Source organism: Rattus norvegicus, chromosome 3 (assembly GCF_036323735.1).
Source record: "Rattus norvegicus strain BN/NHsdMcwi chromosome 3, GRCr8, whole genome shotgun sequence".
NCBI classification, from domain to species: Eukaryota; Metazoa; Chordata; class Mammalia; order Rodentia; family Muridae; genus Rattus; species Rattus norvegicus.
The window spans coordinates 74,329,184-74,355,374 of NC_086021.1; the positions used below are offsets into that span (position 1 = coordinate 74,329,184).

At 42.3% G+C, this 26,191-nt stretch overlaps 2 protein-coding genes across 3 annotated transcripts in view; one reads left to right on the forward strand and one right to left on the reverse strand.

Annotated features, from left to right (window-relative positions):
- Nostrin (nitric oxide synthase trafficking) overlaps positions 1–26,191 on the forward strand; it is a 66,259-nt gene that overhangs the window by 16,590 nt on the left and 23,478 nt on the right. For both annotated transcript variants that reach the window (XM_039104842.2, NM_001024260.1), the window contains exons 3-8: positions 3,872–3,955; positions 6,902–6,964; positions 7,199–7,280; positions 10,780–10,842; positions 12,965–13,063; positions 25,007–25,132. In XM_039104842.2, the coding sequence (XP_038960770.1) occupies positions 3,872–3,955; positions 6,902–6,964; positions 7,199–7,280; positions 10,780–10,842; positions 12,965–13,063; positions 25,007–25,132 (517 nt within the window). The remainder of the gene's footprint in view (positions 1–3,871; positions 3,956–6,901; positions 6,965–7,198; positions 7,281–10,779; positions 10,843–12,964; positions 13,064–25,006; positions 25,133–26,191) is intronic.
- Positions 8,689–26,191, reverse strand: part of Spc25 (SPC25 component of NDC80 kinetochore complex) — a 58,954-nt gene continuing 41,451 nt past the window's right edge. Inside the window, exon 6 of the mRNA XM_039104490.1 lies at positions 8,689–8,750. Within this exon, the coding sequence (XP_038960418.1) occupies positions 8,704–8,750 (47 nt within the window). The 3' untranslated portion in view covers positions 8,689–8,703. The remainder of the gene's footprint in view (positions 8,751–26,191) is intronic.

Sequence of the window (26,191 nt, forward strand, 5' to 3'; positions counted from 1 at the left end):
ATTAGAGCAGGGTCCTCTGAAATGAACATGGCCACTTTTTCTTACAGAGTAACGTGTACTGCCTCAAAACTACTAAGTCGGAAACCATGGATTTTACATGCCTTTTCTGCTTCAAAGGATGATTTATTGTAAGATCTAGGTCAAACAAGTTCTTTGACTTCTTGGTTGGTTTTCATTATTACTAATAAAAATATATTGACCTGCCTTGCTCACTGAGAGGAAACTAAAATGTAAGTGGGTTGAAAGTTAATGTGTCATTTCCCTTGCTCAGAATCTTCAACACTCACTGGGCTATTCTGAGCTAAAGTTACCCACCAGAAGGTATACACATGCTCCTTATCAATTCCGCACATGAAAAGACCATTGTTTGGACAAGACAGCTTCCTTCATGTTGGAAATAGTGTCTATAGAGTGGAAGGAAACAGCGAGAGACGATGAGATTAAGCACAATGTGCTTCCTGTCTTCTTCCTGATTTATCAAGGGGAAAAAAATCCATGACAATTTGAGATCATCTCTCTCCCTCCAGATTCCTATTACACATGTGGTGCTTTTTTCAGTGGGGAACGTGATAAAGCTGCTCCCTTCAAGAGAGTGATATGACACCAACTCTGTGCTGGCTTAAGGAAATGCCAAGGTCCAGTCTGTTCAGCAGGTAGCCTGCCTGAAAGGATTGAAAGATACCCTTCTGGATGCCTGTGTATATTCACACACACACACACACACACACACACACACACACACACACACACTCACATATACACATATCACACATATACATCATATACTACATGGATACCTACATATACACATATAGACATAACACACATATACACACATATGTATCATACACTACACACACACACACACACACACACACACACACACACCACAGTGAATCACAACAACACAATTAGTGTTGAAGTAAGCAGTGCTACAAGTTTTAACATGCACTTTGGTCTGACTTTCCTTGCGAGAAGGCAGAACAGTGTCATTAAGCAGGTAGTACTCTCGATAGACTGCCCAGCTTTGGAAACGAGCTCTGTCACCTCCTTCTCCCTTGTCCTCAGTAAAGCAGTCAACTAAACCCTGGGTGTAGTGTTCCCTCCTGGGAATTGGAAGCCAAATCATGTCTACCTTATGCAAGTCATTGTAGGTTCAACACAAGTAAAATATGAGCCAGCGAGATGACTTGGCAGGTAAAGGGCTTGCTGTCAAGTCCGACAACCTGAGTTGGCTCCACGTGGTGAAAAGACAGAACCAATTCTGTCAAGTTGTCCTCTGACCTCCAAACCTGCACTGTGGTCATCCTGTCCTCTCCACCCCAAGCCAGCTCCTTTCACTCCCCACCACTAAACAAAGTTAATAAAAATGTTTTTTTTAAAGGAGAGAGCCAAAAGTTTACAATGTGCATGGTATAAGGGCCCAATAAAGTTAGACATTGCTATTTTGCGTACAGACAGAGCACAGGTCAAGTATCTCCATAGCCACAAAGATGATGAAGTTCACTGCACAGAGGGTGTTGTTTTGATGTCTTCATGTGCGGGTGACAGAACTTTTAATCTGGAAATTTACAAGTCTGCCCTGACACTGATATTCATGCAAGAAATTCTGACTTGGCAAGTGGATCTTCTTCAATGGGTGTTTACCTTCCTGACAGCAAACCTGACCTGTGGCAACTTGGTACCTACCTATAATCCCAGGGCTCAGGAGATGGAGGCAGAACCAGGAATTCAAAGTTACCCTGTGCTATGTGTTCAAATTCAAGGTCAACCTGAGGTCTTGGAGATGGGGTAGGGAAAGAAGAGAGAGACTGCCTATGAGTGGGTGTTCAAGAACAGAGATGGCCAAACTCAGAAAAGTTCCAAATCATCTGAAAGCAAACAAAGAGCCTGCTCCAGACACCAAAACTCCACCTTCTTTCTCCTATGAATCTAACAAAGCTACCAATGTTAAGGAAAGCATTATTTCCCTGTGGTAGTTGTCTCTCTTTCACTCAGCCTCTGAGACCCTTAGGAGAGCCTATGAGAACACTCTGGAAATGAGATTGAATTGTTCCTAACAGCATCATCCTCTTGGCCTAGGAGCCCTTACAGGGAGACAATGGCTCAGAGGACTACTCTCTTCTCTCTGGGCTATTTCCTTTAGATATCTCAAGATCCTTCAGATCCTCCACCTCCTCCTCAAAGAATTAAATTTTACTGCTTGTTTTGTGCCTTCACCATGAGCCAAGAACGATGCATTCCTCAAGTTTAATGCTCTTTATGGATGGCTCAGTGTGTAATAGCATTCACCACTAAACTTGATGACCTGAGTTTGATTTCCAGGCTTTACGCAGTGGAAGGAGAGAGTGGTTCCTCAGAGTGTCCTCTGACCTCTGAGTGTATATTGTACCATCTTTGCACATGTGTGCAAACAATTAACTTTTTAAAAAATTTAAAGTGGATAGAAGTCATCTTTTCAAAAGAAAGAACAGAGAGCAGGGGAATAAGGGAGAGAAGGGATATGTGTGAGGTGAATGGGAGCATTGACTCGTTGGAGTCACAGATGGACCTAGGACATGGCAAAATCATTTGAAGAAGAGAGCAATTTGATCTCTCCAGGACCCAATGGCTTTCTGCTATCTTGTCCTGCATAGAAAGCAACGGATGACCACCATTGCAGCTTTCTATAATTCTACTCCTTAAGCCCAGCCTGTGCATACAGTCTGCTACTTGGGAGATTAAGGATCACCTAAAGCTACTATGTGGTTGATTCAATCATACTTATCTTATTCTCAGCTTCTATTTAGGGCTTAGAGCTAATGAGATGATTGTCCACTGTGTGCCTTACCAGCTGGGTCAATCTTCTAGGCTTATCCTAGCAAAGCGTCACATCCTGGGTGGCTTGAATGACAAGACTTCCCATATAATCATTCAGGAGACCAGCAGTCTGATGAGATGAAGGTTGTCAGCCTGTTGATGTCTTCCATGGACAGACTTGGGGATGCTGTCTCGTGTTCCCTCCTAGCTTGTGGCAGTTTGCTGACAATACTTTTGGCCTATAGATCTCCCTCTGGTCCCTGATTTCACGTTCATAGGCTCTTTTCCCATGCACATGCCTATCTCTGTGTCCAATGCTCCCCCATTTATAAGGACACATCAAATTGTGTTTGGGCCTCATCTGAACTTGATCATAATCTTTATAGAATCTAGTTCCAAAGAAGATTCCTATCTCCTGCATGTGGTGGTCAATATTGATTGTCAACTTGGCAGAACCTAAAATCACATAGACAATGTACCTCTGGGTATGACTTTGAAGGTGTTTTCTGAGGGTTTCCTGGGGTTAATTGAGATGAGAAGACCAAGAAATGCTGTCGTCTCATGGGCTAGAGTTCTAGAACAAGTAGGATCCCTCATGAGCAGAGCACCAGCATTCGCTCTACTTGCTTCGTGATTGCAGATGCAGTGTGGCCTCCACAGCATGTCCCCACCACAGTGGACAGTACCCTCAAGCCATAAGCTAAAATCAAGTCTTCTCTGCTGACATCGAACTGCTCACGTCTTTTGTTACTGCCATGATAAAAGTAACTAATACACTGGGGTTCTGCACACAGCATCTATGAAGGCAGCACAATCCAACCCAGACCTTTTGTATGTGTGTCAGAGTGCCTGTGTGCGTGTGTGTGTGTGTGTGTGCGTGTGTGTGTGTGTGTCATGTGTGTGTGTGTGTGTCTGAGTATATGTACATGTGTGAGTATATGTATCTGCCTGTGTGTGTGCCTGTGTGTCTCTGGGTGTCTATGTGTCTATGTGTCTGTATGTCTCTGTCTGTATGTGTTCGTCTTCATTCTGACCAGTATATCCTACTTAACAACAAGCCTTTTGCTTATAGGGCCAACCTGGAGATCAGCTATGCCAAAGGGCTTCAGAAACTGGCAGTCAAGCTCAGCAAAGCACTACAGAGCACAAAGAAAAAGTAAGTACCATTACAAAGGTAAGGCAAAAACCCTGTAAAAAAAATTTAAAAATAAAAAATGCTCACTCATAGTTTTCTCCCTCACACTTGGCAGGTACAGTCTCACCAAGCATGGCTTCCGGATCTCGGGGATTTATTTTGGGCCAAGCACTGCCTCAAATGCTTAGTGGATGCTCCTATTTAATCCTCATAACAACCCTTGAAAGCTCTCATATCCATCCCTCCTTACAGATGAGAACTCCAGGCTGAACAATTGAAATAAAACTCCCCAACCATGCAGTTAATAGGCTGCCTAGCTAGACTCATCTTGGGCCTTTATGACTCCTGGGCCCCCAGTTGGATTGGTCGTGCTATTTCATCTAGGAAGCAGTGTTGAGTCAGGAGATCTTAAAGGCAGGAAGTGTGAACTCAGTACTCTCTCTCCTCTGTGACTTTTGACCAGGATTTCAGTCTTTCTGTGCCTCCATTCCTTCCTGTCCGGGGTTCAGACATACTCATGTGTGTATGAAGGTTGTATGGTGACATCCAGCCTGAGTGATACATGAAGGGAGCTGTGGGAAGGCTTAGCATGTGAGGCACAAAGGCTTCTGGTTCACACTCTTCCCAGTAACACAGCATTGTTGACAACTCCCTATGATGCCTCTCACGAAATAATGCATTGCAGACATTAACTCTGCACTCGAAGTGTTCCTTATGGGGCTCCTCATGATGACAGTGATGAGGAAGGACAGACAGGAGAAAAGACGTTTCTGGAACTACATTTCCCACTCCTGCTCGGGCACCATTGTGACAGCAAATTGCTTTGAAGCTGCTCTGGCTCATGCTCCATTTTTATTTATTAGGGTAATGTCTTGGTAGACTACAGAGGAGCAGGTTCAGTACTGTGGCTGGGTTTAGACAGACTTCTGCTTACACTGCCCAGTTCAAACTCTAGATCTGCTATTTTCCAAATGAGTGGCCCTGGGATAATTCGTCTTTTGCTTAAATGTCTCTTTAAAATGGAAATGAAGCTGAATGCAGTGGTACCCAGGTAGATTTGCTGAGGCAGGAGAATTGCTATGTGTTTGAGGCCACCTTAGGTTAGATAGGAAATTCCAGGTCAGTGTGGGCTATAGTTTTTTTTTTTTTGTTTGTTTGTTTGTTTTGTTTTGTTTTTGAGACCCTGCCTAAAGGAAACATAATAATAAGTATAATAAAAAAAACCAGATAAAATTCACTCCCTACGGTTAATGAGTTAAATGAAGCAATGCCAGTGTGCTCAGCAGAGAACCAGATGAGGAGGGAATCTCCAGGAATGGCCATTTTGAGTTTGGCTCTAATAATTCAGTGGCCTCCTAAATCCCACCATTGCAACCCTAGCATTAGAAAAGCCAACATGTTCAGAGCGGCCAGTGAGCCAGCACTGACGTGCTATCTAGTGATAAAAGTTGGTTGAGCATTTCTCTATATCAAAATCTGTATTAGATACCTACACAGATATCCCAGTGTATTTTCATTCTACAAGGTCAGTTAAAACGAGGCTCAGAGACGCTGAGTGAGTCTTCTAGGATCACACAGAAAACCTGCAGCTGGGAATATCTGCTTTTGGATGTGGGCTCTGGACTCTCTAGGACCCACAGGCAGGATGCATTTCCTGATAGGCCATCCAGCTTCTGTGTGGTGAAGTGTCCCTCGTATCCTTATACGAACAATTAGATTTGGTTTAATTTACATGAAATAATAAACACTTGTTTGTTGGTGGAGTCAATGTCTCACGTAGCCCAAGCTGATCTCAAATTCCTTGTGTTACCTCAGTCTGATTCTCCTGCCGCCTCCTCCCAATTGCTGGGGTTACAGGGGTGAGTCACATTGTCCAGCGGGGCTTATTTTAAATGCAGGGTTGAGTCCAGTCTAACTGATGTGTACAACGAGTAACCCACCAACACCAGAGTCAGACATTTTCAACACACTCCAAGTTGCTTCTTCCTGTTCGCATCCCTGCCGTAGCCAACACCAAAGAACCACTGAGGCCCTTCATACGAGTGTAAATTTGTTTTGTCTTTTCTGTCGTTTCTTATCACTGGAAATGCACAGTAGGTACTCTCTCGTGCTGCTTTAGATGGTAGAAACCCTGGCCTTGGGTCTGGTTTTCTTATTGTCCCAGTGCAAGACGTGAAATGGCCACTGGAAGCCCATTTCAGATTCACTCCAATTCTGGTAGGAATGCACCTTCCTCCCTTCCTCCCTCTTAAAATTGGCCTGTGCTCTGTCCCTGTGTTAACCGATGCAGTTTGTCCTGACTTCTGGGACTCCTTATGGACTCCCGAGAGCTCACTCCCGGTGTGGGAAGAGATAGTATCAGGCTTCCTGTCTTCTCTATAGGCCTCCGGGAATATGGAGGTGACCTTTATGTTTATTAGACACAGGACCAGGAAAGATCTGAGGCTGTCCTAAAAGTCAGCATGGTGCAGGATTTGGGCTCCAGCCTCAAGAGCAGTAGGCACATGTGCCAGGGGCTTGGGCTCAAAACCTCTGTTACTTCCACCCTTGTCAGTTGCATCCTCAAAGGCTTGCTTTATCCCTCTATAGGGTGAGGGACCTGAAGAGACTTCTCTGTGAGAGTCTTCTAAAGTCCCCCCCCCCCACACACACACACACACACTTGCTCCTTTCCTTGGCCACTTTACTTCCCTGATTTTCTGCAGACATAAAATAGAAGATGAAAATCTAAATGGAAAAAGAAAAGGATCAGCACGGGGGTGGGGGTGGGGGTGGGGGGCAGTGTGTAGAAGGTCTGTGGGCAAATAAATATACTCTGGCTGAATTTAATCTCCTGGAGAAGTCGAAACCCCAGCAAGGGAATGAATGTGAGGGCAGAGGCAGTTTGTGGTCTGTGATGCTTGATTTCTCAGAACTCACTCGAGAATGACCCCCACCTTCATCCCCATCCGTTTGTTTTTCCTCTAGCTGTCTCAGCACTGCTTGGGCCTGGGCCTCAGAGAGCATGAAATCCGCAGCAGATCTCCATCAGTGAGTGCTTCTAGTAATGCCGCCCCCCCCACCCTCCCCTCCCCCACCCTCCCTCCCCCACCCACACTTCTGGCCCTCCTCCAAAAGGAGGTGTCACACACTTAGAGTGGGTGGGTGCCATTATTCCACTTCAAACCTGCCCTGAATAGATACACTGTAACCTGCCACTCACTCATCTCCCCAGAAACGAATTTGGACAGTGGATTGTAAACCAAGACAATTTTCTATTTCCAGAAAACTTGGCAAAGCAATTGAGTTGGAAGCAATAAAGCCAACACACCAAGTCCTGAGTATGCAAGAGAAGAAGAGGAAGTCGGTGAGTCAAAGCTGCGCTTATCTCTTAAAAAGCAAGAATTCTAGAGCTGGGTATAACTCAGTGATAAAAAGCACTCGCTTTGAATGCCCATGGCCCTAGGTTCAAACCCCAGCATAATAAAACATTCCTAACAAACAAACACACCAAACACATTCATGAAGCAGATCGTGAAGTTCTGTGCATTCTGGGCTAGTAAATTTCAAGCCAGCCAGGACTACATACTGAGACCCTGTCTTAAAAACAGAGCTTGGTTCTGTGCTTTGTGCCTGTAAATCTTGGTACTTGGGTTGTGTGGACTGGAGGAAAGAGAGTTCAAGATCAGTCTTGATTTTCAAAACCAGCTTGGGCAACTTGAGACAGTGACTCAAGAGACTAAAGAAACAAACACATGAGCAAGATTTCTGTCTATGGTCCACTGAGTCATAGACACTACAGGGATAGTGGGTCTCAGAAATTTATAATGAAAAAAATAATAATAATAATAAAGAATGGTTTTTAGAACAGTGTTTGTAATATAGTGAAAAATAATCGTAGCAACTACTTTATCATTAAAAATAAATCAGAAAGAAGTCAAGCGATAGAATAAAATAGTCGTTAAAAGGGTTATAGGAGAGCCAGGGACCTGGCTCGAGAATAGCATGTTTGCCTAACCAGTTGCCAACCTTGAGTTCAGTATTCAGCACTGTGAAGACAATATACATATATCATGGGTTTGAGAAAGATGCCTCGGTGGTTACAATAGGGCTGCTCTTATGGAAGACTGGAAATTTAAGCCCAACTTAATCCCCATATTGCGTAGCTCATAACCATCTGCCATTCCAACAGCAGGCATACAGTGCCCTCCTGAGACCTCTATGGGCACCCACTCACTCGTACATGCATACACATATACATACACACATACACATAAGTAAAAACAAGGCTTTTTACATATGGTATCAAATGAAAGAGTGAGATCAAAGAAATCTAATAAGTCCTAAAATCTCAACTGGAAGACCCTTACCAAAATGTTAATAAGAATAACTTTGAGATGATAAAGTCAGGCTATTTCCCATTCTTTAGTACTTTTTAAATGGTCTTTACAATTTTGTTAACTGTCACTGGCTACATCCCAGTCCCATAACCACAACTTGTTTCAAAAGATGCTTTTCTGCTTACCAGTGTGAGATTACTTAAAGGTAATACTAGGGCAACTCTCCAATAGCCTTAAGATTAAAGGGAGGCATCAGGCACTCGTATCTAGAACAGTCAGTCCTTGTTTGCGTGTCCTCAGCTCTGGGCAAGTGCCTTCCTTCTAGGACAATTTCCTTGTGTGCGCTGCCTCGTTCCCTCTTGTGTATCTCAGTGGTTAGCCGCTTTAGACAACGTTTCCAGGCAATGTGCATAGCTGTTAATGAATGCTGCAGTGCTCCGATGAGGTGGTTCAGGGCCAAATGCAGGCAAGAAGTGCCCGAGCCTTAGCAGGTGGTCCTAGCAAGGGGAAAGGATAGTTACTAGAAAAGGGCCTCAGATGGGTTGTAAACCAAAAGAACTCAGACAGAAGGAAAATGGAAATAAATGGAATAAAGACTCATTCAGCGAAGTTGGGAAGTAGAGCCGCCATTTGTATAAATCCTCGTGTGTTCCACCAGAACGCACGTCCTACTTAGAGATCAGGTAATAGAGAGTTACACAAATCATTTGAAAGCGATATAACCACCTGCTTTTGCCAGCAACCTACATAAAAACTCAAAGCCAACCTAAGTTTCATTAATTACAAAACATTCGCATATCCTACGGCAATATGGTTATTACATTTAGTACCGTAAGCTAATCAGTGTTATGACGATTCATCACAACACATTAGGTAGCTGACCTCATGATGCTCCTCCATCACCTGCCCCATCATCTCCTGTTCAGTGTTGCCCCCTCACTGCAACGACCCTCCCACACTCTCACGAAGGAGGCCAAGGCAGATGTTATTTTTAAACCTCTGCATTTCAGCTACATCTATACAGTCAAGATTGGCACAGTGTGGGAGACCATTCTCTTCTGGATTTGTTACACTATACCATGTACTCTGTATCTAATGACTGGTGAAAATCAAACCAAAGTTCTAGCTTGTCTGGCTGCTCTCCCAGGTCCAGATCGAAAGGTTCTGCCTAATTTATATCATCTCTCTAGAGGTTTACCTCCACCACCACCACCACCACCATCATCGTCATTATTTTCTTTTGTTTGTTTTGAGATGGGGGGGTCTTGCTTGGTAGAGCAGGCTAGCCTATAACCATGTATCCCAGGTTGGCCTTGGCCTTCTGGTGAGCCTCTCTGGCCCCTGTCTAAGTGCCAGGAGTATCAACATGAGCCACCCGAGCCAGTCTTCATCATTATAATAACTGTCCCTTCTTTGAGAAGTCGATAATGATGAAGAACACTACCTCTTTGAAATTAAACTAATAATCCCATCAGCGGCAGTGAAGACACTTAGTAGCTTAGCACTTCAAGTTTCTGATCCTCACACCATGGCTATTTTCGCAACATGAATTGATGTTGAAGGGGGGAGGGTGGTGATCACCCTCAGTAAAGCATGTAGGCCTACACACGCCTTTTTGCATCGCTACAGATTAGAAATCGCTATTGTGAAAATCATGTCTAGAGACACTGGACATGGAGGCAAGCCCAAATATGTCCATTCTAGGGTGTTGAAGCTCAGATAAGCCATGAGAGTGGTGGTGCCATCACTACAAATGCAGTGTAACTTGGTTGTAACTGAGTTACTTTGAAGTGTGCTGGTGGCTTAGAAATCAGTGAAACTCATTCCTCTCGGTTCTTGAGGTTGGGAATCCCAGGACCAAAGCAGTAGCAGATTAGGTCCCTGGTGAGGAATTGGTCATTCTTCATAGACGGCCATCTTCATGATATCCATTTGCATGGTAGGGGAATGAAGGAGGCCTTGAGACGTCTTTTATAAGGGCATTGTCTTAGTCACCATTCTATTGCTGTGAAGAGACACCATGATCAAGGCAACTCTTATAGAAAGAAAGCATTTAACTGGGGGCCTGCTGACACTTTCATCAGAGAGTGGCCCATTATCATCTGGCAGAGAACATGGCGGTATGCATAGCAAGCCTGGTGCTGGATAGGTAACTGAGAGCTATAGCCTAATCCGAAGGCACAGAGAGGGGGTGGGCTGTCTTGGACTTTTGAAACCTCAGAGCTCACTCCCAGTGACACTCCTCCAACAAGGCCACATTACCTAATCCTCCTCAAACATTCCACTAATTAGAGACTAGCCATTCAAACATATGAACCTATGGGGACCATTCTCATTCAAACAACCACAGGTACTGGTTCATGTATGAGGGCTCCACTCACATGGTCCATTCACTTCCCAAGGCCCCACCTTTTAATGCTATGATACAACAGAAATAGGTTTCAACCTGTGAATTTTGGCATTCATTGATACTTAATAGCAGTGACTAAGCAAGAAAGAAACGTCTTTTTTTTTTTCCTTCCATAGCTCGATAATGAAGTGGAAAAGTCAGCAAATCTTGTTATTAATAACTGGAATCAGCAAATAAAGGCAAGTATGCACTAACAGCATCGACATAGAGTCAGCTTTTAGGATGGGACTCTGCTTTTGTGCACATAGACTTATGTGTTCTAATGCCTTTCTATGCCCCTATTGAAAAGAAAACGACTCACCTGAGTTATTATATAGATGTGTCATTCAACTCATTCAAAGCAGAGGATGACTCAAAATGTGGTTACTATTTATAGCTAATATTTACATGGCACTCATGCGCCAAGAGCTATATATTTGTGTATTCGTCACCACACCAGCTGAGGTGATAGGTGACTTTGAACCATCAAGGTCATTTCCAAAGTTTTGAATCCTGTTAATGGTTAAGCCATGAAGTCTTAGAAGTTCTTGGACTCAGAGTCACTACTCTGCTCCAGCATATTGACTGCGTCTCTGTGAAGTTTACAATTTAGGAAAAGGAAAAAACACCAGTTTTGGTTCTCCATTTGTGTAAAGTTGTTAGAGATCTCCACCTTGCAATAGAGAGGGCACTGTAAGGAGTGTGGTGACGTCAGAGGGACACATGGTCTACCTTCTGTACATGCTACACTAAGATCTGCTCATGGTTTTCAATTACTTGAACATTGAGTTGGGTAGATAACAAATGCAGGAGACAGTATAAGAATCCTTCTAGAGGGATTGTGATTTGATCTGGGAAGCTAGAGAATTCCATTATTGGTTCTTAAGCTACAGAAACAGCAGATGAGACCCATATGTATGGAAGATTATTCTAGAATAATCCTGTGTAGGAGGAGTGGCTTTGATAAGGAAGGATTAGAGGCTGGAGAATCTGCTAAGAAAACCCAATCATGTCCTTGAAGATTTGCACTCTGAGGGTGGAACTCTTCCTTTTTCATCTCCTAAATGTTAATAACTCAAGTGATCCTTTGCAAGTAAACAGCCACCTGTACCAAATAACCAGAAAGTAGATAGTCTCAGGCTTGCTTCTGAGCTCCTGTTGAATTTGAAGACTCCAGAGACTAAGATGAGATGTACTTTGTGGGTAGATGTTCTGATAGAAAGTGGCTCATGAGAGTCACATTGAGAACATAGCTCAAAGTAAACAACACCCCCCCCCGAAAAAAAAAAGAAACAAACAAAAAAAAATCCAATCACTTGTTTTTAATTTTGCTCTTAATTTTCTGAGGTGGGTTTTTTCTTGTTTTGTTTTTTAAGAGGTTTGTCTTGACAAAACAATTATTTGTAAACATTCAGTTCTCACAGGAAAGTCAATACAATGGATCAAAGGCTAGAGACAAGGTTCTATAACTGTTTGCCTCAAAGAACAAAATGTACCTCCTATTACTCCCCAGTTTCTGATAAGTTGGTTTTTTTTTTTAAATAAAATGATTTTATTGCTTTATAAAGAATGGCAAAGTCATTCAATCACATAGCTGCAATTATTTCCTCCCTCATGACAATACAAGAAGAGGTCCCGCATGTCAGTTGTGAAGTGTGGTTTGCCTCAGAGGCCAAGTTTCCGATTTCGAAGGACCAAGTCCTCTTGTCAGCATTTGTCAGCAGACACTGGCCTGAGATAGAGGAGGGTGTGTGAGCAGCTGTCCTGGAACTTCCTTGTACAGCTTCTTCGCACATTCCAAGGGAGGCAGTAGGCGTCCCTCTGATTCTCAAGGACAGAGCCCTGACTCTTCCCCAGTATCATTTCATTTTATATTCTGAACTCGCAGTCTGGGCACCGTGGTCTATGTCTGCAGCTGCAGCACCCGGGGCCAAGGCCAGAGGAATGTAAGCTCATGGTGGGTTAGCAAAAGTCTGACTCTCGTATAGACCCAATATCATGACAAAGTGTATAATGGTTCCTGACCTAAATACTTGCTGCTGTACTATTTTGGGCAATTTTGAAGTAAAGATTGGAAACAAAGAAGTAAAGACTCACATTTATTCACAAACAGATCTCATTCTGAAATAGAAGAGCTTTTTTCTAAATATCAGTCTTTCTCCCTTTCTTTCTTTCTTTCTTCCTTCCTTTCTTTCTTTCTCCCTTTTTCTTTCTTTCTCACTCCCTTTCTACCTTTCCCTCTTTCTTTCTTTCTTTCTTTCTTTCTTTCTTTCTTTCTTTCTTTCTTTCTTTCTTTCTCCTCTTGTGTGTTTCTGTCTCTAGGCTAAGAAAAAATTAATGATGAGTACGAAGAAGCATGAAGCCCTTTTCCACCTTATAGAAAGCTCCAAGCAATCCATGACCCAGAAGGAGAAGCAGAAGGTGAGCTCTATCATGGCAGCCGGGTACACACTGTTTAGAGATGTGGCTTCCTGGCCTCCATGGGAGCCTGGAGAACTGGCTGCCCCTCCCTCTGTAAGGGTCTGTAGGTTAACCAAGTGTGAAAAGGGACTTCAAAGTTACCTGTGGTCCACATAACCTTTTGAAAAATATCATTGACATAGCATGTTAGGTTTATTGTATCCACCATTTTGACAGAGAATCCTACCTCCACTCCAAATAAATAATATATTTGGTGGTGGTATGTGTGTGTGTATGTATGTATGTATGTAGCCTCACAATGGCCTTCACTTCCAAGCACCATGGATCTTGTGGTCCATTACCATGTATCTGGGCCATGCTGATTTCTGCATGCATTATCTGGCTTTAAGTTAACAATAACAATAAGTACACTAACATCTTTAAAAGACTTCCCTAAGAAAGAAAAGACAAGGAAGAAACAAACCCATCTCGATAGATATCCTCTTCTGCCCATGGTTACAAACACATTATTGTTCAGAGGAAAAAGAAAAACCTAGGCAATGAAGGTTATATATAATATATGATAATATATTATATAATATAATAATATATAATAATATATTAATATAATAATATAATAATAATATAATAAATAAATAATAATATAATAATATATAATGAATATATAATAATATATAATTATGTTATGGGATAGCATATAAAAAACTTTGCATGTGACACTAATATATTGGGAACATTATAAAATGAAAAGTCAAAATGCTTACAGATGAGATAAAGATAAAATTGCATTTTAAATAGTTAGCTAACTGTGGTTTGTTTGTATAATTAGGAAATAATAATCATTAAATAAGAATTCAAACAAAATACACCCTAAGGGGAAGGTATAGGCTTAATCACAATAAATATAAATTTACATTTCTACCATTCATCCTGGCAATTTGAGCTTTTAAGATAGTAATTACATTTTACATCAAGTTCTTGTCATACCTTCCTTCATTGCCTAGGTTTTTCTTTTTCCTCTGAACAATAATGTGTTTGTAACCATGGGCAGAAGAGGATATCTATCGAGATGGGTTTGTTTCTTCCTTGTCTTTTCTTTCTTAGGGAAGTCTTTTAAAGATGTTAGTGTACTTATTGTTATTGTTAACTTAAAGCCAGATAATGCATGCAGAAATCAGCATGGCCCAGATACATGGTAATGGACCACAAGATCCATGGTGCTTGGAAGTGAAGGCCATTGTGAGGCTACATACATACATACATACATACACACATACCACCACCACCACCACCACCACCACCACCACCACCACCACCACCAGCTCCCCCCTGCTGCAGAACCCCTGAGGCTACACACACACACACACACACACACACACACACACACACACACACACAGAGAGAGAGAGAGAGAGAGAGAGAGAGAGAGAGAGAGAGAGAGACCAGCTCCCTCCTGCTGCAGAAACCCTGATTCCCCCAGCCACGTCAGACTCCATAACTGTCCATGTGTGGGCCATGGCATTGATTCATGGGTTAAAGAAGAGTCAACCTGACAAGTGTGTTCTTAGACAAAAAAATGAACACAAGTAATGTTGGGCTATATTATACCTCATCTAGACCAACTCCTGTTCCGGGTGCCCCATGTCTGAAACTAAAACATTCCACACTTTCTCCAACTTTAAGTGTCCCTCAAGGAAAGCAGCCAGCACCATGGCACCTGGAGATCCTTAAAAGGGGAAAGAAAATTGGCATAGCACGCGACTCTATCACGTCAGCTGAAGAAATTGTTAGTTGAATAACTTAAATTCATTGTTAGCAGGATTTCGAATGCTCTTATAGCTTCACGTGTCATTCTTAACAGTTCAAAATGATCAGAACAAATTCAATAATGAGCAGCCGTGAGGGGAGGCTCATTCATGTTATGTAAAGATTCTCAGCACAGGGCATGTTCGAGCCTTCCCAACCCTCATTAGAAGCTATTCTTCCTCAGCGTCAAGCATTATCAACAACAGAAATGCCGTTGTAGATGAGCGGTGCGTTTCCTCTTCCTTTATTAGCAGTTTCCCTCCAGGTGAAATTCTGCAGTGCCTCCACCCACCTTCCTAAAATGGGCCTGTAATCATGACCTTTGCCTGGGCTAACATCACTGATCGCTCCCCTAGTCACTGCTTAAACCAGCAGCTGTGGTTTTGTTTTTTGTTTTTCAAATCCTGGAGCTGACCACCAGAGCTGGCTTCCATTTCTCCCGCACGCAGAAGCGTCCCATCAGCATCCTCTGAGCTGGTGTCTCAGCAGTTCTTCCTGTTTTCCTGCTTAGGCATCCTGGTTCTCACCGGAAGCTAGCCTAAACACCCTCTGTCTTCTTTCTGCTCGGGTCCTTTCCACCCACTCCCAGAGGACTGTCCTGTTTCTTTCCCTGACGTTCACTTTTATCTGCATAGCAGCAAGGGAGTGCCCAGTTCATTCCCTGTTCTCAGACTATATCACCACGGCTCTCACAGACCTCTTCTGATTATGTCCTTCTTCCCTTCTCCCTGAGACAGCCCCTCCCATCCCACCGTGGTTCTTCCCATCTATCTTCTGAATTCCTAGGTCCATCTTAGTTTATTTGAGCTGCCATAAGCAGTTACCATAGTCTGGGCAGTTTTAACAGTGGAATGCATTCTTTGTAGTCTTTAAATAAATAAATAAATAAATAAATAAATAAATAAATAAGTAAGACTTTGACTAGCCCACAAATAAAAACATCACATGGTTTAAGGAAGCCGCCCAGACACTTGCCTGGTACATACATCTTACTGAACTTCTGAACAGTCAGAATGGCCATAGTTCTAGAATCCTAGAGATTAGGGACCTGCACGCTCAGATTCTGATGAGGGCCAAGACTGCAGACATCCAGTCATCGCCTCATATGGCAAAGAGAGCTCTCGGGGCTTCCTTTCATAGGGTCACTGATCTCATTCATAAGAGCCCCACTTGAGCCCCATCACTTCCCAAAGACTCCGATTTCCCAATGCAACGCTGTGGAGACGCTAGGATCGAGCAGACAGATTTAGGTGTGCTTGTCCACTTACTCCAATGTACCCCTTGCCATGGGAGAGCAGGAAGGTTCAGAAGCAGCTTTTCACAGCCTTGACCATTCAACTGTATCATCCTCTCGGGCCACTCTGACGTATTTCTCTGTGCTCCATCTCCACTCACTGTCCATTTCTCAAGGCACCCCGTAAAGTTCTTAGAAGCATTGTATATCATTCAGCTCCCCGTCTGGCAATGGCCTCTTCTTTTAACTTGGTCAGGATCCCATTCTCAGTTCTCCTACATCTTCGGACATTTTATCTTAGGCTCCTTTATGGACATCATCTTTTTTCCCACCTGGCCTTTATATATTGCTGTGCCTGAGGATTTCTCCCCAGGGAGAAATCTCTCTGTTTAATTCACTGTTATGTCTCCAGTGTCCAGCAAAAGATTCTCAATATCGGGAACTCAGTAAATAATAGTTCTCAATGTATATACCCTCAAGGCTTCAACTCTCATTTCTATGCTGACAGTGTCTCCATTTATATCTCTGGCCATATCTGTCCCTAAACTGCCTCCTGGCACCTCTAGAAATCATCTCTTTCTACCTAAGATAACTGGTTTCCCCATTCCACTCAGCTCTAACCCTTAAACTAAATGCTTCTTTTTTTTTTTTTTTTTTTTTTTTTTTTTTATTAACTTGAGTATTTCTTATATACATTTCAAGTGTTATTCCCTTTCCCGGTTTCCGGGCAAACATCCCCCTCCCCCCTCCCCTTCCTTATGGGTGTTCCCCTCCCAACCCTCCCCCCATTGCCGCCCTCCCCCCACCAGTCTAGTTCACTGGGGGTTCAGTCTTAGCAGGACCCAGGGCTTCCCCTTCCACTGGTGCTCTTACTAGGCTATTCATTGCTACCTATGGGGTCAGAGTCCAGGATCAGTCCATGTATAGTATTTAGGTAGTGGCTTAGTCCCTGGAAGCTCTGGTTGCTTGACATTGTTGTACTTTTGGGGTCTCGAGCCCCTTCAAGCTCTTCCAGTTCTTTCTCTGATTCCATCAACGGGGGACCTATTCTCAGTTCAGTGGTTTGCTGCTGGCATTCGCCTCTGTATTTGCTGTATTCTGGCTGTGTCTCTCAGGAGCGATCTACATCTGGCTCCTGTCAGGTCTGCACTTCTTTGCTTCATCCATCTTGTCTAATTGGGTGGCTGTATATGTATGGGCCACATGTGGGGCAGGCTCCGAATGGGTGTTCCTTCAGTCTCTGTTTTAATCTTTGCCTCTCCCTTCCCTGCCAAGGGTATTCTTTTTCCTCATTTAAAGAAGGAGTGAAGCATTCACATTTTGATCATCCGTCTTGAGTTTCGTTTGTTCTAGGGATCTAGGGTAATTCAAGCATTTGGGCTAAAAGCCACTTATCAATGAGTGCATACCATGTATGTCTTTCTGTGATTGGGTTAGCTCACTCAAGATGATATTTTCCAGTTCCAACCATTTGCCTACGAATTTCATGAACTCGTTGTTTTTGATAGCTGAGTAATATTCCATTGTGTAGATGTACCACATTTTCTGTATCCATTCCTCTGTTGAAGGGCATCTGGGTTCTTTCCAGTTTCTGGCTATTATAAATAAGGCTGCGATGAACATAGTGGAGCACGTGTCTCTTTTATATGTTGAGGCATCTTTTGGGTATATGCCCAAGAGAGGTATAGCTGGATCCTCAGGCAGTTCAATGTCCAATTTTCTGAGGAACCTCCAGACTGATTTCCAGAATGGTTTTACCAGTCTGCAATCCCACCAACAATGGAGGAGTGTTCCTCTTTCTCTACATCCTCGCCAGCATCTGCTGTCACCTGAGTTTTTGATCTTAGCCATTCTCACTGGTGTGAGGTGAAATCTCAGGGTTGTTTTGATTTGCATTTCCCTTATGACTAAAGATGTTGAACATTTCGTTAGGTGTTTCTCAGCCATTCGGCATTCCTCAGCTGTGAATTCTTTGTTTAGCTCTGAACCCCATTTTTTAATAGGGTTATTTGTTTCCCTGCGGTCTAACTTCTTGAGTTCTTTGTATATTTTGGATATAAGGCCTCTATCTGTTGTAGGATTGGTAAAGATCTTTTCCCAATCTGTTGGTTGCCGTTTTGTCCTAACCACAGTGTCCTTTGCCTTACAGAAGCTTTGCAGTTTTATGAGATCCCATTTGTCGATTCTTGATCTTAGAGCATAAGCCATTGGTGTTTTGTTCAGGAAATTTTTTCCAGTGCCCATGTGTTCCAGATGCTTCCCTAGTTTTTCTTCTATTAGTTTGAGTGTGTCTGGTTTGATGTGGAGGTCCTTGATCCACTTGGACTTAAGCTTTGTACAGGGTGATAAGCATGGATCGATCTGCATTCTTCTACATGTTGACCTCCAGTTGAACCAGCACCATTTGCTGAAAATGCTATCTTTTTTCCATTGGATGGTTTTGGCTCCTTTGTCAAAAATCAAGTGACCATAGGTGTGTGGGTTCATTTCTGGGTCTTCAATTCTATTCCATTGTTCTATCTGTCTGTCTCTGTACCAATACCATGCAGTTTTTATCACTATTGCTCTGTAATACTGCTTGAGTTCAGGGATAGTGATTCCCCCTGAAGTCCTTTTATTGTTGAGGATAGCTTTAGCTATCCTGGGTTTTTTGTTATTCCAGATGAATTTGCAAATTGTTCTGTCTAACTCTTTGAAGAATTGGATTGGTATTTTGATGGGGATTGCATTGAATCTGTAGATTGCTTTTGGTAAAATGGCCATTTTTACTATATTAATCCTGCCAATCCATGAGCATGGGAGATCTTTCCATCTTCTGAGGTCTTCTTCAATTTCTTTCCTCAGTGTCTTGAAGTTCTTATTGTACAGATCTTTTACTTGCTTGGTTAAAGTCACACCGAGGTACTTTATATTATTTGGGTCTATTATGAAGGGTGTCGTTTCTCTAATTTCTTTCTCGGCTTGTTTCTCTTTTGTATAGAGGAAGGCAACTGATTTATTTGAGTTAATTTTATACCCAGCCACTTTGCTGAAGTTGTTTATCAGCTTTAGTAGTTCTCTGGTGGAACTTTTGGGATCACTTAAATATACTATCATGTCATCTGCAAATAGTGATATTTTGACTTCTTCTTTTCCGATCTGTATCCCCTTGATCTCCTTTTGTTGTCTGATTGCTCTGGCTAGAACTTCAAGAACTATATTGAATAAGTAGGGAGAGAGTGGGCAGCCTTGTCTAGTCCCTGATTTTAGTGGGATTGCTTCAAGTTTCTCTCCATTTAGTTTAATGTTAGTAACTGGTTTGCTGTATATGGCTTTTACTATGTTTAGGTATGGGCCTTGAATTCCTATTCTTTCCAGGACTTTTATCATGAAGGGGTGTTGAATTTTGTCAAATGCTTTCTCAGCATCTAATGAAATGATCATGTGGTTCTGTTCTTTCAGTTTGTTTATATAATGGATCACGTTGATGGTTTTCCTTATATTAAACCATCCCTGCATGCCTGGGATGAAGCCTACTTGATCATGGTGGATGATTGTTTTGATGTGCTCTTGGATTCGGTTTGCCAGAATTTTATTGAGTATTTTTGCGTCGATATTCATAAGGGAAATTGGTCTGAAGTTCTCTTTCTTTGTTGTGTCTTTGTGTGGTTTAGGTATAAGAGTAATTGTGGCTTCGTAGAAGGAATTCGGTAGTGCTCCATCTGTTTCAATTTTGTAGAATAGTTCGGATAATATTGGTATGAGGTCTTCTATGAAGGTTTGATAGAATTCTGCACTAAACCCGTCTGGACCTGGGCTCTTTTTGGTTGGGAGACCTTTAATGACTGCTTCTATTTCCTTAGGAGTTATGGGGTTGTTTAACTGGTTTATCTGTTCCTGATTTAACTTCGATACCTGGTATCTGTCTAGGAAATTGTCCATTTCCTGAAGATTTTCAAGTTTTGTTGAATATAGGTTTTTATAGTAAGATCTGATGATTTTTTGAATTTCCTCTGAATCGGTTGTTATGTCTCCCTTTTCATTTCTGATTTTGTTAATTTGGACGCACTCTCTGTGTCCTCTCGTTAGTCTGGCTAAGGGTTTATCTATCTTGTTGATTTTCTCAAAGAACCAACTTTTGGTACTGTTGATTCTTTCTATGGTCCTTTTTGTTTCTACTTGGTTGATTTCAGCTCTGAGTTTGATTATTTCCTGCCTTCTACTCCTCCTGAGTGTATTTGCTTCTTTTTGTTCTAGAGCTTTTAGGTGTGCTGTCAAGCTGCTGACATATGCTCTTTCCTGTTTCTTTCTGCAGGCACTCAGCGCTATGAGTTTTCCTCTTAGCACAGCTTTCATTGTGTCCCATAAGTTTGGGTATGTTGTATCTTCATTTTCATTAAATTCTAAAAAGTTTTTAATTTCTTTCTTTATTTCTTCCTTGACCAGGTTATCATTGAGTAGAGCATTGTTCAATTTCCACGTATATGTGGGCATTCTTCCCTTATTGTTATTGAAGACCAGTTTTAGGCCGTGGTGGTCCGATAGCACGCATGGGATTATTTCTATCTTTCTGTACCTGTTGAGGCCCGTTTTTTGACCAATTATATGGTCAATTTTGGAGAAAGTACCATGAGGAGCTGAGAAGAAGGTATATCCTTTTGCTTTAGGATAGAATGTTCTATAAATATCCGTTAAGTCCATTTGGCTCATGACTTCTCTTAGTCTGTCAACATCACTGTTTAATTTCTGTTTCCATGATCTGTCCATTGATGAGAGTGGGGTGTTGAAATCTCCCACTATTATTGTGTGAGGTGCAATGTGTGTTTTGAGCTTTAGTAAGGTTTCTTTTACGTATGTAGGTGCCCTTGTATTTGGGGCATAGATATTTAGGATTGAGAGTTCATCTTGGTGGATTTTTCCTTTGATGAATATGAAGTGTCCTTCCTTATCTTTTTTGATGACTTTTAATTGGAAATTGATTTTATTTGATATTAGAATGGCTACTCCAGCTTGCTTCTTCTGACCATTTGCTTGGAAAGTTGTTTTCCAGCCTTTCACTCTGAGGTAGTGTCTGTCTTTGTCTCTGAGGTGTGTTTCCTGTAGGCAGCAGAATGCAGGGTCCTCGTTGCGTATCCAGTTTGTTAATCTATGTCTTTTTATTGGGGAGTTGAGGCCATTGATATTGAGAGATATTAAGGAATAGTGATTATTGCTTCCCGTTATATTCATATTTGGATGTGAGGTTATGTTTGTGTGCTTTCATTCTCTTTGTTTTGTTGCCAAGACGATTAGTTTCTTGCTTCTTCTAGGGTATAGCTTGCCTCCTTATGTTGGGCTTTACCATTTATTATCCTTTGTAGTGCTGGATTTGTAGAAAGATATTGTGTAAATTTGGTTTTGTCATGGAATATCTTGGTTTCTCCATCTATGTTAATTGAGAGTTTTGCTGGATACAGTAACCTGGGCTGGCATTTGTGTTCTCTTAGGGTCTGTATGACATCAGTCCAGGATCTTCTGGCCTTCATAGTTTCTGGCAAGAAGTCTGGTGTGATTCTGATAGGTCTGCCTTTATATGTTACTTGACCTTTTTCCCTTACTGCTTTTAATATTCTTTCTTTATTTTGTGCGTTTGGTGTTTTGACAATTATGTGACGGGAGGTGTTTCTTTTCTGGTCCAATCTATTTGGAGTTCTGTAGGCTTCTTGTATATCTATGGGTATCTCTTTTTTTAGGTTAGGGAAGTTTTCTTCTATGATTTTGTTGAAGATATTTACTGGTCCTTTGAGCTGGGAGTCTTCACTCTCTTCTATACCTATTATCCTTAGGTTTGATCTTCTCATTGAGTCCTGGATTTCCTGTATGTTTTGGACCAGTAGCTTTTTCCGCTTTACATTATCTTTGACAGTTGAGTCAATGATTTCTATGGAATCTTCTGCTCCTGAGATTCTCTCTTCCATCTCTTGTATTCTGTTGGTGAAGCTTGTATCTACAGCTCCTTGTCTCTTCTTTTGGTTTTCTATATCCAGGGTTGTTTCCATGTGTTCTTTCTTGATTGCTTCTATTTCCATTTTTAATTCCTTCAACTGTTTGATTGTGTTTTCCTGGAATTCTTTCAGGGATTTTTGTGTCTCCTCTCTATGGGCTTCTACTTGTTTATTTATGTTTTCCTGGAATTCTTTCAGGGATTTTTGTGTCTCCTCTCTATGGGCTTCTACTTGTTTATTTATGTTTTCCTGGAATTCTTTCAGGGATTTTTGCGATTCTTTCAGGCATTTTTGCGATTCCTCTCTGTAGGCTTCTACTTGTTCTCTAAGGGAGTTCTTCACGTCTTTCTTGAAGTCCTCCAGCATCATGATCAAAAATGATTTTGAAACTAGATCTTGCTTTTCTGGTGTGTTTGGATATTCCATGTTTGTTTTGATGGGAGAATTGGGCTCCGATGGTGCCATGTAGTCTTGGTTTCTGTTGCTTGGGTTCCTGCGCTTGCCTCTCGCCATCAGATTATCTCTAGTGTTACTTTGTTCTGCTATTTCTGACAGTGGCTAGACTGTCCTATAAGCCTGTGTGTCAGGAGTGCTGTAGACCTGTTTTCCTCTCTTTCAGTCAGTTATGGGGACAGAGTGTTCTGCTTTCCGGCGTGTAGTTTTTCCTCTCTACAGGTCTTCAGCTGTTCCTGTGGGCCTGTGTCTTGAGTTCACCAGGCAGCTTTCTTGCAGCAGAAAAGTTGGTCTTACCTGTGGTCCCGGGGCTCAAGTTCGCTCGTGGGGTGCTGCCCACGGGCTCTCTGCAGCGGCAGCAAACAGGAAGACCTGTGCCGCCCCTTCCGGGAGCTTCAGTGCACCAGGGTTCCAGATGGTCTTTGGCTTTTTCCTCTGGCGTCCGAGATGTGTGTGCAGAGAGCAGTCTCTTCTGGTTTCCCAGGCTTGTCTGCCTCTCTGAAGGTTCAGCTCTCCCTCCCACGGGATTTGGGTGCAGAGAACTGTTTATCCGGTCTGTTTCCTTCAGGTTCTGGTGGTGTCTCAGGCAGGGGTCCTGCCGCTCCTGGGCCCTCCCCCATGGGAGCCCAGAGGCCTTATACAGTTTCCTCTTGGGCCAGGGATGTGGGCAGGGGTGAGCAGTGTTGGTGGTCTCTTCCGCTCTGCAGCCTCAGAGTGCCCACCTGACCAGGCGGTTGGGTCTCTCTCTCACAGGGTCTGGGAACTAAATGCTTCTTAAGCTCGTTAACACCTTTCCCTTCTGCCCTTCACCCTGACCACAGACATCGTTTGCCTGGATTGCTGCAATTCATGAATGGGTTCTTTGCCTGGAACATTGGCTCTTACTGTCCCTTGCTTACAGGGTGACTTTCCTGAAACTCTGGTCAGCAGCATCTTTTTTTTATGAAAAGCCTTTGAAGTCTTTCTAGTGCCTTGAGAATATGGCTGACTCTGTCATGTGACTGGTCAAGGCCTTCCTGACTTGGCCTTGCCTCCTGCTCCACCATTGTCTCTGGCCGTTCTTTCTGTCCTCTGAGTCCATCAATTCTTTTCTGTATCGGGTTATTATTTCATTATCAGGTTAAAACGCACAAGCTCATATTTCTACAGATGGATGTGGCTCATTACACCTGAAATACAAAATGGAATGCACCTTGCACAGGTCATACATCTCAGAAGAGCAGTGTACTGACTGGAATTAAAAAGGGGATAGCATTCATATCCGGCATCTTGAATGAATGTCCGTTATTATTGTAACATTAGTCACAGTGTCCTTAAACATAAAGAGGGTTATTCATAAAATCCTCTCTCTGTGTCCTTGAAACTGCTAAATGGCTAACATCAGGAGGGTCCTTCAAGTGTAGTTCGAGGACCATGTTCATGAGAGTCAGCTGAGGACCTACTACAAACTCACTACAGAGATAGCTAATAATTGGATATTTCTACTGGGGGCCCTGGAAGTTGCTACTTTACAAATTCTGATTCGTGCTTAAGATTATTAAAGTCAAGAATTATTCGTCCAATCCAAATCCTCATTTCGCAGAAATGAAATTGCTTGTCTGGGCACTTTCCTTAGCCATTTCTGCTACCGTGGTCCAGAGAATTTTGCATAACCTTGACTTCCCAGAGACTTAGTGATCAGAAAGGCAAGTGTCATGGTGGGAACTCTTTGTGAGAGACAGATCCCTGGAGAACAAAATGAAAGGAGACCATGTGTCTGGCTGCCTTAACTTGAAGGTAGCATGGGCATGGATATTAAGCTTAGTGCTATAGGAGGTGCCAGATAGAGGGTGCGATGTGATTCTCACCCGTGTTACCTTATCAAATCCTTTCAGGAACAGAGCAAAGTGGGAGCCATCATCCCTATCAGAGATGTGGAACAATCCTGTACCTTATGAAGGTGATATAACTTGTCCTGCAGCTGAAATGAGATTTCTGATCCATGATATCTCGTTCCAAAGCTTTACTTCTAGAGCTAAGATGTCAGACAGTTTGGTAACCTATTATAGAAATAGATTTAAGTCTCTGCTTGTCCTGGGAAGGAATAGAGAAATCTAGAGGTTTACTGAATAAGACTACAGGGTGGGCCAATGGATTGCACTTTGAGTTGGAGATCCCAGACCTGCACTATAAATTGTCAAATTCAGTCATTTGGCCATCTTGGTGTGAGGGATGTAGACAATTCACTTCGTGTTTGACAATTCAATTTGCTCAAATGTAAAACTGAGGGTATATTGAGGGACATTAGTGTCCGTTAATACTTTCATAAAACAAAAACAAAACTACAACAAAAAAGACCTAAGTCTTGTCATGTATATAATAACTATTATTCATAAAAAACTGACGTGAGACACAGGTCCCTGGTCCACATACGATCGATGCATGGGCTGGCAAGAGCACTCTTTGTAAATGTGGCAGTAACTGTGTGACACCGATATTTTACTTTAGCTCCTCAACAAGCTGAAAAAATCAACTGAAAAACTGGAAAAAGAAGATGAAAGCTACTACCAAAAAAACATGGCAGGCTATTCTACTAGGCTGAAGTGGGAAAGCACCCTGGAAAAGTGCTACAAGGTACGGTAGACGTTCACATTGTCTTCTTCCAACGGGTTCTGTGTGACCTGGGAAGTAAAGGTCAGATCCTGATTCCAGAGACCTGATTTCTTCCTTGGCTATGACACTCCCTGGTACTGTGGCACTAGACAAACCATTTCCCCTCTCATTGTCTCCCTTTCTCCGTGACCATCACCACCAACGGAAGCTCATGCACATCATTAGCTGGGCTTTCTGTTCCTAAATCTCAGTGGAGAATGAGCTAAAAAAAAAAAAAAAAACCTCTATCGAAGAGGAATATAAATTAAAGTTTATGTATTAGAGATTCGGAAAGGGGTTTTAGCTGACTCGTACAGTCGGTGTTTTCTGCATTGGGTGTTTTGTTGGACAACCAATATCCAACAATGAGTTAGGTACTAAACTCAAAATCTAAAAGGTTATTGTTAGTGACACAGACCCACAAGGAGTGAATTCTGGCAGCTGGAGAGATTGCTCTGTGGTTAAGAGCACTGGCTCCTCTTCCAGAAGACCAGGATTCAATTCCCAGCACCTACAAGGCAGCTTACGAATGCCTGTAGTCCCAGGTCCAGTGACTTCAACACCTGACCTCTGCAGTTACCACATGTATGTGGATACACATAAGATAAGATGAAATGAAATAAAGTTTTTAAAAGAATCAATTGTGCCAAACTGATAAAGGTGGGCAAAAGGTGTGAATACATAAGATGCAAAATCAAAATCACTACTAAACACATGGAAAGATAATCATGTGTCAAAACTAGGAAGTGATCATATCTAGTATTAGCAAGGATGCTAAAAATAAGATTCTTGAACCCTTCTAGTGAGAATAAGTTAATAGTATCTGGGAAAACAGAAATGTGCTCTTGTCCTGAATACAGAAGTTCTCCTGTAGGCGTATATACTGAAGAAAGGTTTAGTGTGTACTTTAAGAGTGAGGCACAGAATGCTTATTACAGGATAGTTCATAATTAGATGGTGAGAAAACATCTTCATATCCATCAGAAGAATACTCTTACAATATGCTCTAATTTATAAAGTAGGCCAATCTCCAGCTATAAA